This window comes from Mus caroli, chromosome 5 (genome assembly GCF_900094665.2).
Source record: "Mus caroli chromosome 5, CAROLI_EIJ_v1.1, whole genome shotgun sequence".
Lineage (NCBI taxonomy): Eukaryota > Metazoa > Chordata > Mammalia > Rodentia > Muridae > Mus > Mus caroli.
In genome coordinates, this window is record NC_034574.1 from 31,537,615 (window position 1) to 31,552,079 (window position 14,465).

At 47.8% G+C, this 14,465-nt stretch overlaps 1 protein-coding gene across 6 annotated transcripts in view; it reads right to left on the bottom strand.

Moving 5' to 3' along the window:
• Positions 1 to 2,826: 2,826 nt before the first annotated feature.
• Positions 2,827 to 14,465, bottom strand: part of Kiaa0232 (KIAA0232 ortholog) — a 64,783-nt gene continuing 53,144 nt past the window's right edge. For 4 of the 6 annotated variants that reach the window (XM_029477044.1, XM_029477043.1, XM_029477045.1 and 1 more), the window contains 3 exons: positions 10,317 to 10,464; positions 6,854 to 6,951; positions 2,847 to 5,146 (listed from right to left, as the gene is read on the bottom strand). In XM_029477044.1, the coding sequence (XP_029332904.1) occupies positions 4,967 to 5,146; positions 6,854 to 6,951; positions 10,317 to 10,464 (426 nt within the window). In that variant the 3' untranslated portion in view covers positions 2,847 to 4,966. Of the gene's footprint in view, positions 5,147 to 6,853; positions 6,952 to 10,316; positions 10,465 to 14,465 lie in introns of all 6 variants that reach the window. The other 2 variants (XM_021162283.2, XM_029477047.1) reach the window with 2 other exon arrangements.

A 14,465-nucleotide genomic window follows, 5' to 3' on the forward strand; every position in this document is an offset into this window, starting at 1 on the left:
CCTTTACCGGCTCTTGGGATGTCCCTGAGATCAGCTCCAGAGGGTGCCCACTGCACCATTCCCATCTAATTGGTCCTGCCCTTCCCAGCAGTTGGCACCCTACTCACTGCCCTGCTGTAGGAACCCTTGGGGAGAGTGCATGTGACCAGACCTTTCACATCAGGCAGCCTTGGGCCTAAGTGCACAAGGGGCTGATGGTTATCATTGGTCTGCAGCTTGCTGTGGGATGATCTAGTGATGGTTTGGTATCAGTGACCACAAGGAAACCCGACCTGAATACTTCCATAGATAAGAGTCACCAGACCCAGCTCTTCACTCTACAAAAGCTTCCCCTCTACTGGTTTTTCAGCCTAAGATTGTGGCAGGATTCAGGTTCTTTCAATACCACGTCCTCAGCAGAGGAAGGATGGACTTTTGTCCTTGAAGCCAGCTGGCACTCCCCTTCCTGAATATTCTCAGCAAACAGACGTCCTGGGCTACTGCCCATGTGTCCCCAGCCTGAGGTCTCTTGGAGGACAAACCTGTGTCCAAGGCATACAGCAAAGTTCTCGAAGCCCTTGAGGGAGACCTACACCCCAGGACCCTGGCACCAATGGTGGAATTCTTTCCAGCTTGGAATTCTCTGTTGTGAGGCATAGCCCTGTGCTTGAGACTTCGCAGCCTCAGAGCTTGCTGGGGGCACTGGTGGGTGTGAGGTGGATCTGCTTTGTGCACTGGTTATAGTAGGGCACTGGTGGGAATGGGGGTGCAGGGCAGGAACATGACTCCTCCTAGGGTAAGATGTATAGGAAGGGCTAGGAATGCTTCAGAGCCTGTTAGGCTCAGCCAAGGTGAGGTGAAACTTTTGCTGCAAGGCAGGGAGGGAGGAACAGCTAGTAGGGCAGAGGGTCTTTCCACCATGCCACACCAGGTGGCAACAAAGGTGACGAATGGACAGCGCACCCCTATGATATGGGCTCCTGGTTTTTGGCTTCTCCTGAGGACCAATATCCTTGGCAGCTTTGGTGCTTCTCAACTAACCTTCAAGATACCGTAGATGGGGACACCATCTCCATCTGTGACAGGGCCTGTAGGGATATAAGGCCTTCCCACCCCTGGTCTCCAAGTAATACCTGAACTATGGTCCAGGTACCAGGCTGTGCCATTTACTCTCCAGGGTGGCGTGGTGCTCTGAGCTCCTTGGCCAGGCTCTCCTTGCATACCTGGTTCCTGTTGTCCTTGACCCCTGCCTTGGAGCACAGCCACTACTACTCGAAAGTCAGGGACAACCAAAGGAGCCACTGAGTATGGCCTGTTAGGGCCTTGAGCTGACCAGATTCTTGCTACAGGGCCTGACCAAACCCCTCACACTGCATGAACTGGGATGAGGCAGTTCTAGCATGTCAAAGCCACTGGGACTGCAGAGGGCAGGTGCAAGATCTTGAACAAGCACCTGGTAGCCACACCATCTCTCAATCCTCTTGGCCATGTGGACCATTTACACCTAGAACCCTGAGCCCCAGAACCAGCTGGTACCATCAGTGTCACTGGAGCAGTCAGTGACTGCCAGCCTGACCATGTGAGGTGACTATTCTGAAAATACTCAAGAGCCTACAGTGCAAGGCAGTGCTGGGCCAGCAGGGCTTCCTGGTCTTGGTGCTTTCAACAAGCAAGCACTCAATGAGCAGCTTTCAAGGTCTGGGCCATGCTCTCTGTTCCTAGGCTCCTGGGGGGTTAGCAGGTTGCAGTTCCGGAACTGTAGTTGGCCACTTACCATATGTCTAGAACCCACCATATGATGCTCAGTGTCAGAGCACTGGTGGCTACAGAAGTGGCCGGCTGCTTAGACAACAGAGGTGGAGGTTTTTCTGGATGCTGGGATGGTCATACTCCCAAGGACAGGAACAGGTGAAGGCTGGTTAACTGCTACTTAGCACTGTCCCTGCTCTTGTAGGCAGAGCATCTGTAAAGCACCTGAGCTGACAGTCTGTAAAGAAACCACATAGAAAGCAGAGGGGGCAGTCAATACAACCTGTGGGCACATCTGGGCTCAGGGCAAGTCAACAGGGAAAGGGGCTTAGCCACCTCATGGGATGTGCCTGCTGGTACCCAGGAAGAATGTCATGTCCTTAGTCCCGCACTGAGCTAGGAAGTTCAGTATCAGTTACAGGAGATCAAAGAGACAAAAAGGAATGTTCTATCTGTCAATGAGGCCCCTGCTCAATCTTTGCTGGGTAACAGACTTTCAAGCCTCAGTTCTGACTGCAGGGCAGCCTAGGAAGTCTGTAGCATGGCTGTGCCCCTGTGGGCACCCAGACCTAGAGACAGGTATCTAAAGGATACCTACAGGGACCTACAAAGTTTTCCTTTACTCTTGTTCAAACACTGACTGGTTGTTTATTGTTGTTGTGTATACACATTGTGTTTATGTGTTACTGTGTACATGCGTAAGTGTGTGAGTACAGTACATGGCAGGCAGGCATTCAGAAGTCAGAGGCTAACTTTGTAGGTCATTCTGTCTCCATCTTTCCGTGGATCTTGGGGATCAAGCTCCATTCAGTGAGCACCTTTCCCATTGAGCCATCCTGCTGACTTCTGTGTACAATGGACTCTATTCACATTAACATGGAGACTTTTTCCCCTCCCAGAATAAAACACAATGAAGAAGACTTGTCTATCAGGGAGGGACAGGACCTGTTGGGGATATGGCCCTGCCTACTTGCTTTCCCAGCTCTGGGAGGCTAACTGTCCTCAGGAGAGGATCGGGCTCTCTCTTGTTCTTCTCAGTTCAGAAGAAACTGCTTATTCACTTTAAAAGATTGCTATGATAAATAAAAACAACAAACATTTTTGAAATTTTTATTTGGTGTTAACTCCACAAGAAAACAAAACAAAACAAAAAAAAAAAATCAGTTACTCTGGTGTACGTGAAATCAGAACAATACAACCACGGGGGGAAAATCAGCCCAGGAATGGAGCTGATACTTCAGTGCTACGGATGTGCAACGCGCTTCATACCACAGTGCGCTTCAGCGTTTGCCAACTTTTTTTTTAATGCTTTTTTTGTGATCATCCATTCATGAAACTAAAACCACACTTTAATTCTGTGCCAAAGCTTCTGAGCTTTAGCCACTTACTACAAAAAGAAACCAAATACAGACTCTAGTTATCCCTTTGCCTTTGATGACCCACCGTATCCCCTGTGGGGGGCCTCTCCCCACACCCACAGCTGAGGAGGTAGGCTTCTTTGCCACCTGGAGCCTTTTCCTGATAAACATTGGCTGTCCAGGTCACCCAAGCTCATGGCTGAGTATGAAATCCATTTGGTCATAGCAACAATTTCTAGGGTAATCTTGATGGCATTGATTTTAGGAATTTACAACTTCGAATCCTTTTTGCCTTTGATGATAGGTTATATTTCAGTGCAGATGTTAATCAGATTTTAGGAAGCTCCAGAAGAAAAAAATACATAAAATGTATCTGATACCTGTAAATAAATAAGAGCAACATGAACCCTTCTACATGCACACACGCACACACACCACTGTCAGTGTCAGAGGATGTGCTGTATGAAACAAACCCTAAGATGGCAAGAGCCAGCAAGCCAGAACGACAGTGCCTGCACAGGCTCCACGGTGTCTCCTGTGTTCCTGAGAAACAGGCAACAAACTCAAGTACTCCCAGCAAGGCCTGAGGGGCAGCTCCACTCCCAGCTAAGAAGCCACACACATGTCCAGTGCTGTCCCACTTACTGGTGAGGTCAATTCAACTACTTAAGACCTCTCCGCCACTCCTGATGTACTGGACATGCTGAACTCATGTCACAGACAAGGTGTTTTTAAAAACAACAAGTTGGTTAAAAGAGAAAAATAATTTTGGATGTTTAGGTTTTACACAATTGGCCCTAGTAGCACCTGTGGCAGTGCTGCGAGAGAGATCCGAGGTGATCAGCACGCTTAGATGCAACTGTGTGAGGCCTGCTGCCTGCCTGCTGCACCAAGTCCCACAAGGCGATAATCAGAACAGCAATCACACAGGGAAGTGTGTGGGAAGTTCCTCTACCAACCCCAGCCCACAAGCAGAACTTGCCCAGAGCATTCTCTCAAACACAAAATGAGATACAAGCTACACTACATCACAGCCACGAGAGCAGCTAGCTGCAGCAGCCAAAGATTTCTTTGGGGGTAAGAGGTGGCCTCACTGCATGTCCAATGTTTTGAAGTTCACTTGGAGACTTAAGTTCAATGTAGTCACCAGATAACAATTTACAAGTAAGGTCCTCAACTATGCACTGGAGAGGCAGCTCAGAGAACTCCACTGTGCCTGCTATGGACATACTGCAGTAGCAGAACTCACCCATCCTAACCCGGGCCTCAAATCCTTGGCTTCTTCAGTTAGCAAGAAAGTCACAAGCCACAGTAACTTCCATGGTACTTTAGGGGAATCCTAAGAGAAAGCACAGTATCCTGTAAGTCTCTAAAGCACACCCTTGTGTTCCTACAGCAATGTCCATGAGATCTTCTGAATGAGCCTGCAGATGAGTCACCATGCTTCCCTCCTCCTTCAGCAAGGCCCTGACCCACTGCAGGGGAGGACTGATCTCCTGGCTCAGAGAACAGAGCTAGAGTCTCTGGACGGTGGCGGTTGTCGCCACGGTGCTGACAAGGTGATGGCGACACAGCCGCCAGAGGGAGGCCTGCAGCTGCGATGCAGAAGCGGGACGCACTAGGACAAGCACATGCACACCCATTCCTCATGGACAGCACAGTCTAGTCTACTTCAGAGAGCAAGAACTTAACAGCTTGGAAACAAATCTTCAACAGGACAGCCGTCCTCAACGCTAAAATAAGCAAGAAGAGAAAGGTAATCACTGATGTGGATCAGTTAATTGAAGAAGAAACCTAAGTTGCTGCTTTAGACTAACAGGCCTCACACAAGGCAATTGCCCATCACAGCCATTTTCAATGACTGGCACTACTCTGCAGGGTCAGAGATGTGTTCGGGAGAAGAGCTCCTCTCTGCTGGGGCCCACCCACTCTCCGCCGGCTTCGGAGCCTGTGTCGCCCGTGTCAGAGCTGGCACTGGAACACATCTTCCTGTGGAGGCCATTTGGTTTTGTCTCAGAACCTCTCTCTCCTGTGCATCTTGCTTCATAAACAGAAGACACCTACAATTCAAGAAACAATTTTCAATACACCAAAAATCAGACAATCCCCCCCAAAGGCTGATCCTATTCATAGACAGAGATGAAGTAGCAATCACTGATATCTCCTATAGAAATCTATAAAAACGTGAAGTCGCACTGTTTCAGAGGAACCTCTTCTTTGCTCTTGAAGGGTCCAATCCTAATTCTGCACATCTAGCCACAAGAATCTATGTGCCACATTAGGGTAGGACAACGGGACTCCTTAACTCTCAGCAAGTCTTTGAGTACCTGGTTCAGGGTAGCCCATGAAGCTTTGCCCAGGCTCCCATAAGTAAACAGACATGGTAATACACAGGGGCTCACAGTTCCAGCAGACAAACAAACCAAAGGACAGAGGTTCATACTGTAGACATGAGGATACTGGTTAAGGGGCACTCTGAACAGGGGCAGAGTGCTCCAGAAGGTGGCACTCCTGAGCAAAGGCTGGTGCTCTGCACAGCAGTGCCGGGATCACCAAGTGTGGTATAGAGCATCTTCTTGTGTTTATAGGAAGGCTGGCATCTGGAGCCCCAAAATACTCGACGGCAATAGTAGCCCTTTCATCAGTTACAGTAACTAACACTATTTCCCAGTGCATCACAATATCCACCATTAGCATCACCCCATCACAATCCCTGTTTCTGAGCTCAAGGTGGATACACAGAAAAGCTATGTGAGAGCAAAGCACACAAGGCTTCCGGGCATGGAGAGAATCTTCCAAGTGCACAGCATGGGAGCACGGATCCCACAGCCAGACTGTTGGGGTAAGCAGCCCTATGCTCCATCTCCACATACCTCCATTTTGTACTCTGAAAATGGATGAGTGTGCCAAGAATGAGTGTGCACAGGGGTGTTTTTAGGTCACTGTCTTGCAGAATGGCACTAATTGTCAAGGACAAGCAGACGCAAGGACAAGAAAAGCTGTGGCTGCTGTTGAGGAGTAGCAGTGGAAAAGATGGTGTGGAATAAAGAAATGGATGGAAAGTGGAGGTGAGATACATTAACAGGCCGGCAGACACTGTGGGCAGAGGTGAGAGGAAGAGACAGGTAAAGAGACACCCTGAGGGAGGAAGGCTATGGGGAGGCCTCACATGTGGGCTTGACATGTTAACACAAACTGGTAAGTCAGTGGGATTAGCACTATATGGTGCTCTGGAAAATTCTTACAGAGCTTGAGCTAACATTGATAACTCTGAGAAGAAAACAGGTTTCCTTCAATTCACTGGTCTTAACTTGCCTAACAGTGGAAGGCTTGAGTCTGAGCTAAAAGTAGGTCAAGGTCTTGAATGCCTTCATGGTACTCACAGGCATGTTGGGGAGACAGAAGTGTCTGGGATGGTGGGACTCCACCCAGAGAGTACACAAGAGCACAGAAAGGGCAGGGTCTGTCCCACAAAGGTTGGAAAAGTATACTGGAAGGAAAATGCTGCCCAGGATTGAACAAGAAACAACAGCTTAGTACAGCATTTAAGACCCCCTGTGCCAGCAGTGTAGTGTCAGTGGGGACGTTAGGGGCTGTTCATGAAGGTCTGGCAAATGGTTGGGGCTTCTGGTTAGGGTTAGGCAGATCCAAAAAAAGGGCCAAGAGGAGAAAGGCAACACTCAGGATCTGGGAACATGGGCCAGGGGTGGGTCACAGGACCCTCAAGTGTGTGACTAGAATGGAAGGGAGGAGGACAGTCCACTTACCCTATTAAAATCTAACAGACGCTCTTCACGACTGGGTGTCTCTTTAGCATCTGGACATTCTTCTATACCATTCTCTCCCTTGGCATTTGTATAACATTCTTAATCATTTTGAATGGAGAAGGGAAAAGAGGGAAAGGGGGAAATTCAATTAAGACAGTTGAAACACACACCCTTGTTTCACCTCACTGAAAAGCTAGGCCTCCCCACCCTCTGGAGGTTTAGGTTGTCATTGAAAGCACAGCCAGTCTGAAGTGTATGAGAAAACATGACATTAGCTGAAAACTTCAGCTACAAGTATGTAATGAATAATAAAAACCAGGCCAGCATAAGCATACTCTACTGTAAAACATTATCTCAACAATTCAACAAATATATACACAGATCTATGATGTAATGGTCCTGGGACACAGGGGAAAAGACCATGAGACCCATGCTCTCAAGAATGAGTGTCAAGTGGAGGGAGACGGTCAATGCACCACAGATATGCTCATGGAACAGCAGAGGTTCCAGACAGGCAGCCCAATGAGAAAGCAAAGCAGGTCACCAGCTGGCCTGTTATAACTCAACAGCATGCCCACGAGCCTGTTAACACCTGTGCACATGGAGGCTCATGGTCCAGTTAGCCAAGGCTCACAGAATGAGAAGGCAATGTGGACTGGAGTTGGAGGAATCCAATCCAGCAGCAGCTTCAACTGTGTTTTATCTATGCACTATGATATTTAGCCACCTAAGGAACTATGAAGCCTATGCCTCAGGAGATTGACCATCAGTCTTTCTGAGAAGTTTCCAGGTGACTCCTGAGCACAGCCCCTGTGCTGAACCTAGTCTTGGTTTAGCCTAGCCTCTTGTCCACTGACCCAAGAAGAAGATAGCTGTGATGGAGTCAGAGAGAAGGATGGAGACTCCAACCAAGCTAGTTCAGACCTGGCTCTGACAGAGCTCAGAAATGCTGATCCTTTAGCATCCCTGCTCGATAGAGTTATACCACAGGTGTCAATGGATGCTCTGGCTCCCATGTGCCCGAGTCACAGAAGACAAGGCCAGCCTTAGTGAGTGCTATACTCTTGGGCACCAAGTGCAGACTTTGCTTGCCATGTGGATATTCTTCATAACCTATCAGTCCTGGGCATTACTTGAATAACCCTGGCTTGGAGTGACAAAAGCCATAATAGATGCCAGGTTCTGCTTCTTACTTGTGACATGACTCTCCAAGCCACATATCCATCCTCTTTAAAACAGAAGCAACATCATCCTCTTCAAGGAGGTGCTATGTGAGAAGTGGACAGGTACAGCAACATTTTCTATAACCACCAACCTGGAACATGGGTTTTGGGCGGCTGGGAAGCCACTGAGCTCGAGTGGCCTCATTTCATCCCATTCACTCCATACACACAGCAGGGCCAGAAGAGAGACTGTGCAAGGGAAGGTGGCTCTTTTCTGGTTGAGAAATGCTATGTTCATCTTCACACCTCCACTCTGGGGTTTGGCTAAGAATCATACTGAGCTCATCCCATGGGCTTATTAATGCTCCCAGTGACAGCTATAGTTTGTTGAGCAATCACTGTATGTGGGTTACAGTTACAGGAACCTTGCCTGCTGAAGAGGCATCTTTATTCCTATCATCCCAATAGGGATGGCTTCCTTTTACAAATGCAGACAACAACAGAGCAAAGAAACCCAGCAATTACCCACAGAGGCACGAGGCTCCAGCTAGCCTTGCTCCCCATCACAGTCTGTGCAGCTCCCCAGAGGGTTCACTCTACACAGCCTGGACAATGCATGCCAGTAGCAACTAAGCGTCCAAGCACACCACAGCCAGAGTGTAAGCACTGGAGAACACCACCAAGCCCTCTGCAGTCTCCTCAGCACGCTACCTGTGCCCCACCCCGCACTGCTCCTCCAATCCCAGCTGCTGTGCTCTGTGCCCTGCCTCCAACCCCACCGAGAAGACACACATCCAGGATGGGCAGCTAGTGTGTTTATACATCCCCAGAGCAGCACTTTGATCAGAGACACATATACACAGAAGTACACAGGGCAGGGTTCTCAGCAGGACACACCCTGTCTCCTCAGCCTACTCAACAAGGAGACAGTCTTTCTCCCCTGGGATGCTCAGAGTTCTAGTTAGCCAGTGTCCAGAGCAGCACATGTTGATTACTAATCATTTCTAATACTAGAAGCTTCAGGAATGCCTATCCTTTCGAGGGGGTGAACAGCTAGTTATCCTCCTGCATAGCCTCCATGTGAGGTAACAGAAAGAGTACTTCATACGTCACTGTTTAGGGAGCTTCCCAAGGATTAAACTCACAGCTGCCACTCAGAAGGCTGGCTACCATTCCTTCTCCACCCAGCTTCCCTATGCAGCATTTCGCATACACATACAAAGCATTATATCCATTCACTGGCCCCTGCCAACAACAGACTGCATACCCAAGATGCAGAGCTCAACTGGAACTGGCTCCTACTAACGAATGACACAGTGAACCAAACTGAGGCAGTGCTTCTAAAAATCATCCCCAAGGAAGTAGCGTCTTTGCTACACGGTGATAGACCTCTTCCTCTCCTCACTCTTTATGCAGAGGAGCTTCTGAGGCACAGCTATGGGGGTCTCTGACTTGGACTCTTAGGTGCACCTGTCTGAAACTCATCCAGCTTCTAGAAGGATCACTCAGGAGGCTGGGTGGATACTCCATGGCCCTGACATCTTCCTCACCACCCTTCTCTCTAGCTCAGGAGTTCTCAGCCTTCCTAATGCTGCTACCCTTTAACAGTTCCTCACGTTGTGGTGACCCCAACCATAAAATGATTGCCTTGTACTTCCTAACTCAGTCTGAGAACCACTGCTCTAGAGCCTAACTCCCTCCTGCTGCTCACACTGCAGGCTCAGGGCAGGTGCAACCACTACAGAATCTCCCCATCCTATTCCCATCACCTAACTCCCCAGCTTAAATTTTGTCTCTGTTGTTGCTACAAGTCTTCCAGCACACATCTGACCTAAACACCCTGCAAACAAGTCTTTCCCACAGCCACCCCTCAATGCACACCAAACTGGAGCCAGAAGCCAGGTTCTCATACATGTAGGCTCCTTCTCATCAGACTTTCTGGTTCACCTTCAAGCTAAGCCTGATAGGACGTGGTTCTTTCACCCTGCCTCACACCCTGTGGCCTTCTTTGCACAAAGATTGCCTTGAGGACTCCCTTCGCTATGGTCAAGATGGTTACACACATCTCTTCAAAGGTCCATGCCATTTATGCTTCTAATGAATTTCCAAACCCTTCTACCAGTCAGTGCTTAGGTTTAAGAGCAGGGTCCGATTTGCAATCACCCAGGTGTCCCTAGGGTCTTACAAAGTGCTGGCCATAGGAACTTTTTTGGTGTTTTCTGGACTGTATTCATACCTAAAGAACCCGTTGCTCTTGGTGAACCAGAAATGTGAACAGAATAATGGCACAGTCTCCTTACCTTCACACTCTGACGTGGGGAAAAGGGGAGAGTACAAAGCTTTTTCCCACCAGCTCTGCTTTTCTTGATTTCTTGTTACTTCTTGCACATCAGTGTTCAGTACAGGAAACTGTTTAGATGAAGCCAAACACAGAGCATGTTTATAAACCTTCAGGACAGAAAATTTTAAGAATTACTGAAGCACTACATACCTAGTGCCTTTAGGTTGGTGAGTTAAAAAAAAAAAAATCTAAAGTTTTTTGTTGTACAGGAAAAAGGCCTTACTGTAAATAAAGGAAACCGTAAGAAGTACTTCAACTCTAAGTGGAACAAAAATCTTGACAGAACCTCTTACAAGACCTAAAACAGCAGACAGGAAATTCTCCTAGCCTACTGAAGTGCAACAGGTAGACTCAGGCCTGAGCCTGAGGTGCTGTGGAGAGACAGGCTCCACCCTTCCAAGTAGAATGTTTAAGGCTGCTCAGACCCTGCTCGCCCTCTAGATAGTGAGAACAGGTTCCAGAAGCTGTCACTGGTGACCAACAAGTCCTTAGAGTGGTCATGAACCTCACAGGCAACTTCTGTTGACAAATGCATCCTGGTACGCTGGTGGAGGCCCCCTTCTTCACTGGGCCCGAGAGGCCTGCCAACAGTTCCCCAGGGCAAAGCCTGGCTCTCCATTTCCCTGCCTCCCCAGTCCTTACGTCGTGCTCTTGCCAGAATGCCTGTGAACTGTGTACAATTCCATGACATCATTTGTCCAAGTTCAAAACCTTGTTTCAAGAGTTAACAATCATATATTTTCTCAAGGGGTTTTGTTGTGGTTTGAACTATAAATTATTTTATGGGTCTAAAATTGCATTATCTAATAAGTTAAGAATTACATGGGAATATATTGAGAATTAAATGGGGAATATATTTTAAACCTTTATTTTCATTTAACATGACTTTTCAGAAATAGTTCCAAATTTAGAACTGAAAGAAAATTGTACTGTCTGCCCAGAGTAGTTAACTAGCCTTTCTTATTCCCTGTATGACGGGTCTACTAAACACAAGTACTGCTCAAGGTTCTCTGAAGGCTGAGGGAGCTAAATACAAATGAAGCCAGCCAGCAGTGTACAAGGTCTGCAGTAAAAGTAAGTACCAGGACCTGATACCAATTTGCAATATGTGAAGGCCTTCTGTACTCTGGGACATGAGCTGGCACTCCTTAGGGCAGGCAGCAAGGGAGAGGGGCCAGAGGTATCTCTATTACCCTATAGTACTTCTGAATAGACAGGAGGCAGCAGGTTGCTGAGTTCTTATCTGAATGATTAACTATGCTACTTTCTAATCCCCTTGTGAAATGAAAGAGACACAAAGTCAATCAAAGATAGGTGTGGTGAGGGAAACAGGTTTGACCAGTCAAGACACCACCCAGGAGCTAGGTACACACCAAGATGTGGTCAGATGTGAGAGCCCTGGAAGTTTAAGGACAAGACTGTTATCTGGGTTATCTCCGCATCTCTAGGCAGAGCACTCTGTTTACAAACTACAGAAACTGGCTCCCAGGATGTCTCTGATTCCAGAGCACATCAAGTCCTCTCTTCACTCTGCTGTGGCTCTAAGGCAAGAGTCTGCATTATTTGAGGAGTCCTTTCTGAATCTCCCATTTGGGTGCCAATTCCTATGGCTAAGACTTATCTTCTCCATCCATATTCCATACGTGTGCACAATTTCATAGTACCATTCCACTCAGTTATTCCCAGCTTTTGGGGAGCATAGCAAACTCCACAACAGTTCACTCATCTGAGGCTGTTTAATGTTTTAACTCAATGAATATAAAGACTACTGAGGAGAGGCAGGAGGATCACAAACTCAACGTAACCCCTTAGTTACATAGTGAGTTCAAGGCCAGCCTGAGATAGAGCCAGGGGATGGGACACATGAGAAGAACAGAAAGAACTGGGAAAAGACAGAACAGAGTCCTACCATCCACAGAAGCTGCTTCTGCCCAGGTGCATACTCAAAGGGAGCTCTGGGAGAAAGCCTGCCTGGCTCCTTACTTAACAAAGCAAGCTGCTTCCAGCACTCTCTCCACTCAGTGTCTCATCCAGTGCTCTGTCTTTCTTCAAATGCTTATTTATATCCTCACACAGCATTAACCTAGCATGTTTGCTGTTAGCCCCAAGCCTGCAGAACTTCTCACAGGCTCACAGCTAATGACTCCAGCACCTGCAACAGCACTGGGCAGAGGGCACTCCACACATGCAATGACCAGGACAACGAAAGGGAGGGAAGGCACAAACTACATCCAAAAAGAGTGACCACAGATGGTTTAGCAATTCTTGGAAGTTCTTCAGAAGCTGGCAGTCAGGGGATAAAGACTCCATTGTCCACACTCCCACTAACTAGTCTATTTCTGCTGAAAAGGAAGGTTTCCTTTCATGGGGGTCCAGCGCCCCTTTCCCACTGGTCCTTCTTCATTACTGGGTCCCAAATGGCAGAGAATGTGTGCTGTGGACCTCTCTTTTAAAGAAATGTAGATAGAGAACATCCACTGGAGACTGGAAGGGCCTGCTGTTGCTCTCTACTTCCGGAGGTGCGGAGCCAGGAGAGTGCTGTCTGCTCCTCACTGTGGGACTGGGTCAGTCTCTTTTTGAAGTTTAAACATCCCTAGCTATCAGGTGAGGAAACCAGTCTTTGGTTGTCTGGTAGGATGACACTGACAAACTGGGCCAGGAAGATGTGTGCCACAAGCCATAGTGACCTTTGCTACCTCTCCCACCTCCAGAGCTGCTGACCTTTACAATGTAACACTCCTGGTTACACTGGTACAAAACGAGTTCATCTCCTGAACAAGACTGCAAGGTCCTTAAGGATAGGGACTAAGAATCTGGCTTTCTATTTTCAAAGGGCTTGGCCTTAAGCAGGCATTAAAAGCCCAAGAGAAGAGGACACCCGAGCCGTATTTCTGTGCAAGACACACATGGGGTGCGCTTTCTGTGCTAGTTTTTGCCCTTAGCTATAACTGGATGACCAGTACCCGACCAACACTCCTGCAGCTCAGGTTCTCGACCTGGCCTTCTGCTCCATGGCCCCTCCTTCTGCTCTCCTACACGTCCAGGTGTGTTCAAAACACTTGCAGTGTCTACACCCCAGGACGGCTCTGGTGAGGTTCTCACAGCTCCAGGGCTCATTGCAACTGCTCCACCTACCACCTCACCCACAACTACACTGGCCCTGATGTCCTAAAAGATAAGGAAACTGAGGCAAAACCCTTACAGCGAACAGTATATGAGAAATAAAAGGAAGGGTGATTACAATAAAGGCCATTGAAAGGGAAATATACCATGCAGGAAGTACTTTTGGTGGGATTTACCACAGCCAGTACTACCAGAGGGCTGGTGAGAGGAGCCATCACTATGAGTATGCCCTCATGTAATTTCATATGAACAGCCCATTTCAGATGAGAGATGAGATTTACAAGTTGGGCTTCTTGCCTAGACTGAACTTCTCACAGACAAGGATGGCACCGCACACTTTTGGGTCCTCCCCTTAGTGATAGGCACACAATAGGAATCCAAATCATGTCTGCCCACTTTGACTCAACTTTGAAGTAAACCCAATTCTTTCCAAGGTCCTCCTAACTGGTAATTCTAAGGAAAATCCTCGATTTTTATTCTCTTGCACTGAAACAGAAGGCCTTTGCCTAAGTGGAGCCAGTCTTAGGACCTCCTCATAACTGACCTGGACATTACAATGGGTAGATAAGACACAGGTCCTAGCCTCAGCCTGGTCACAAACTGTTCCTTCAAGCCACTCTCAACACTGATCCTCAAGCCAGCCTATGAAGTGAGCTCCAACTGCGGTGATGCAGTGATACTAACAGCATGACAGCACCCATACGCTCAAGATGTCCCCACAAGTCTGCAGCAAGCTAGACCTCTTAAAAAAAGAAAACGAAAGAAAGAACGAAAGAAAGAAAGAAAGAAAGGAACCCCAAATCTGAGAACACGGAAATACATCAACATACTAGAAAGCGAAGGAATATGGTAGTAGTAGGTAGAATCTTGCTTCTTTCCTCATTTTCTTTCTTCCCAATCTGGAACCAGGTGAAATACAAAGTACATAAAGGAACATTTAAGGAAGGAAATGGGGGCAACACAACAACACATAAAGGCTAACAAC